We start from the raw sequence: 3,773 nt of genomic DNA, 5'->3' as shown, positions 1-3,773 counted from the left end.
GCTCAAGACAGTCATGAAGTGGAATAAGTGGTCCTTCAAGCGTGGATCAAGACTTTGAAACTTGACCTTGATTAAGTGAGGGATGAAAATATTGAAGTCATTCATCAATTGACACAGTTGATATCACCTGTTCCTCCTTTCTCTACACTATTTGTATCCTTAGCCATGGCCTACTTTTATACCATATTTTTTTATTAATGCCCAGTTGTTTTGCTTTGTTTAGTACTAGCTTAGGTTAATGTGGAACATGCTCTGTCAGTTAAATGGAATGGTTATCTTTGCTAAATTGACTCATTTTTGCTCTCTTTAATACATTAATATGTTGGGTAAAGTCTTTGTCTATTTGTTTTGGTGATAGCCCTAGTGGCCATGGATAGCATAACAAATCACTTTGACTAGTATATTATTGCATTGAAATGGTTTTTCGATGATGCCAAAAGGGAAAAGATAAAAGGGTTGTGCAATGTTTATAACCCATTCTAGTGTTTTATACTTTAGTGCCTATAGGTGAAGATGGTTGAATGCAGAAGACAAGAGGTTTGTTATCATCAAAAAAGGGGAATTTATTAGGTACTATGTAGTTTTGATGATTGAACAACTGACACATGAATGAAATATGTTACTTGAGCTGGTCCACGCATAGGAAAGCAGATTTTCAGTTTCACTGATAGATGCAGACAAGATTGCTTAAAGACAAGAACGAATAAGCAAGCCTAATTTTGATATACTCAAGCTACTGATCATGTGGGGAATATAAAAAGTTGAATTTGATTCAAACACTTAATGATAAGGAAAAACAATTTGAATTGAAAAAGGAGTCCTACGTGAAGAAGGAGTTTCACTGAGTATATCTTGAAGAGTCCTATGTGTGGGAGGAGAAATATTCTGATAAATAAGCATGTGCTGATTTAAGAGAGTTGGAGTTTTACTACAACACGAAGGATACAAGAGTTGGAATTAAAGAAAGACTCTCACTTGAAGTATAACTCCATGTAATGAGAGTTTTGATTAGAGGAGGAGTTTGAAATAAAGAATGACTCTTTGGAGAGCTGTGCTTAAATATAAGATCCAGCAGTCAGAATAAAACAAGCACTTAAAAAGAAGAAAAGCACAATTGACAGATTGACTTTACGAAGTGCTACTCAATCACTGAAGAAACACGTTGAAGAACCTGGTCCTCAGTACAGAATCCAGCTAAGAGTTTTAGCATTGATTTTTAGAGTTGTTCATTGTGTTTGAACTATTGATGTAATATTAGTTTCAGTGTGTTATAAACTGAATTAGGAGCTAGTCTTTGAGTTGGGAAAAACTCAGAGACTTTGGAAAAGCATACCTTGGGAGATGTGTGTAGTTAGGAACTAGAGTTTATAATTCCTAGTTATTGATTTATTGGGATTAGAGTTTATAATTTCTAGTTGTTTAGTTATAGGGATTAGAGTTTATAATTCCTATTTGTTGGTTACAAGAGTTTTGTAATCAGCCGTTGTTGAGGCTCAGAGTTATTTTGTAAAGTTGGGGTTAAATCTTGTAGAGGTACAAATCGTGGTTTTTTACAACTTTTTGAGCCAGGTGTTTTTCATGTAAAAATCATTGTGCTCTTTACTTTCTGTTTTACTACTTCCTTGGAACACGTCAGTGGAACACGCTAGGCAACCCGTTCCATCGATAAGCAACAGTTAGGCAAAAATAAGATAATCAGTAAGGCACGAATTCTTAACACACGCTCCAATGAGGTTTCGAACATCGTGTGGAAAACTCAAAAAGATTATACTGTGTAGGCTAACAAGAATATTCAAGATTTTCAAAATTTCATGAATATTCAACTTAATTATATTGATTTGAGACACACGTGCAATTCACGTATCCAAATCTAGTATAAATGCAAACGAATGTAAGTGCAATAAGTGTCACACATGCATATCTCACTCATGCACGTGGGACACGTGTTTTCCATGCAAGTATCATTAATGCGTGAAGGACAAATGTTAGACATGCACATATAATTCATGTAAAAAAAAAAAAAAAGAGGAGAAGAAGAAGTGGGCCATTTGATGTAATAATTTAAAAATTAGGACAATATTTGTAATAATTTTAACATATTGGGTGTACAACGTAATTATTCTCTTTATAATTTCTATAAAAGCCGTTGCCCATTTTGTCTTAAAACATCCTAACCTAATTTGCCTCAAGCTCACCATTATCATTCTTTAAACCTAAATTCCCTCAAGGCTAGAAATTGGGGCATGGAGCAGAGGGGTGTGCGTTCAGGTTTCCGTTTTCATCCAACTGATATGGAAGGATTTACATTTTTGCAAAAATTCATGGCCAAACAAGAAATGAACGATTCTGGATTCATAACCACAAACATAGATGTCTATGATTCAGAAGAAGAGCCATGGAAGATTTATAGTCGTGGAGTACCTTGCGGTGCTGCTGATGATAGTCTGTATCGCTACTTCATCACAAAGAAAAGTAGCAACCTTAGAAATTGGAAACTGCAAGGTGAGGGTAAACCAGTTCACCGTGACTCATCATCGTCAGCAGTTGTTATTGGATGCAAGAAGAAGTTGTGTTACATGATTATTAATAACGAGGAGCATAGAGAAGATGACGGACACTACTGGCTGATGAAGGAGTACGAGCTCTCTAATGTTATTCTCCATCAGTTTGATGATGACCGTAGAGACTATGTTTTGTGTGCTATCAAGAAGAAGTTTATTGAGACTTGTTTTTCGGAGATGGACAATGTTTCTGAGGAATTTGGAGCAATCCAAGTATGAAGTTTGAAGAATCACATGAAGCTGTTAAGGTTGAACTATTACAAATAGCTGTGAAGGATGTTTTATATTTTTGAAGATTAGTGATGTTTTCTCGTCTGTGCAATTAAGGCATGTACGAATATTTAGCTTCTGATTTAGTTAGTATTCGTCCTGTATCCTATCTTTAATTTTCATTACTACCTGTTGCTTTATTTGCTTTATCTATATAGTCGTTGTGATGCCATTATTATCCTTTAAAGCATGCAGTTATTGTGTTGCGCAGTAAAGCTATAAATGCAGTTATTGTGTTCGCCAGTGTCATATCTCTTATTTTTGTTTTTCACTTTCCCCCTATTTACTTGTTATGAGTGTCTGATTAAGAGTTAGCTTTAGCTTGTATTAGATTGAAAAAGAACTTCAGAATGTATCTGATTGATAGAGCTTTATTTGGAATTAGAAATGAAATATTATGTGATAGCCATGGTTTACTCACTGAAGTATTCTTGAAGAAAGAGAAGGATAGATCGAGTGTCTCGTTATTTCCATGTTAGTAGTGAGACAAAACTTTTGGAGGTCGGCATTGAAATTACGCTGCACTTATTGGTCATTTCTTCGCTTTAGACGGATTATTGGTTTCATATTCCATTCAGCTAATTGAGAAGAAGCATTCTGGATTCCTCGTGACATTTTAGCGCATCGCTCTTTAGTCCTGTTGAATTGGGTAAGGATCGGAGGTGTCTCGGAGATCTAAAGGGAAAGTAGCGGAAATGTCAATAATGTCTAAAAAGTTTAGCAACAGTTACAACTATAATATACCGTTTATTTTGATGAATAACATCTTATGTTTGATCTAACGTAACAACAACAATAACAACATATCGAGTGTAATAGCACAACTGCGGTTTGGAAAGGATAAACCCTATCCTAACATTGGAAAGTCAAAAGGTTGTTTCCGATAGACCCTTAGTTCAATATTTGATATTAAAGTGGTGAATTAGAACAGCGATGCCCAAT

At 35.2% G+C, this 3,773-nt stretch overlaps 1 protein-coding gene across 1 annotated transcript; it reads left to right on the top strand.

The window, feature by feature from the left end:
- Positions 1-2,243: 2,243 nt before the first annotated feature.
- Positions 2,244-2,774, top strand: LOC124893682 (NAC domain-containing protein 78-like; the record flags this gene model as incomplete). The annotated part of the gene is made up of 1 exon (XM_047404588.1): positions 2,244-2,774. A coding segment is annotated over exon 1 (531 nt), but the record flags the coding sequence as incomplete, so codon positions are not given.
- Between the last annotated feature and the right edge of the window lie 999 nt (positions 2,775-3,773).

Source organism: Capsicum annuum, unplaced genomic scaffold (genome assembly GCF_002878395.1).
Source record: "Capsicum annuum cultivar UCD-10X-F1 unplaced genomic scaffold, UCD10Xv1.1 ctg63768, whole genome shotgun sequence".
Lineage (NCBI taxonomy): Eukaryota > Viridiplantae > Streptophyta > Magnoliopsida > Solanales > Solanaceae > Capsicum > Capsicum annuum.
This window is presented reverse-complemented; position numbering and strand designations above follow the sequence as displayed.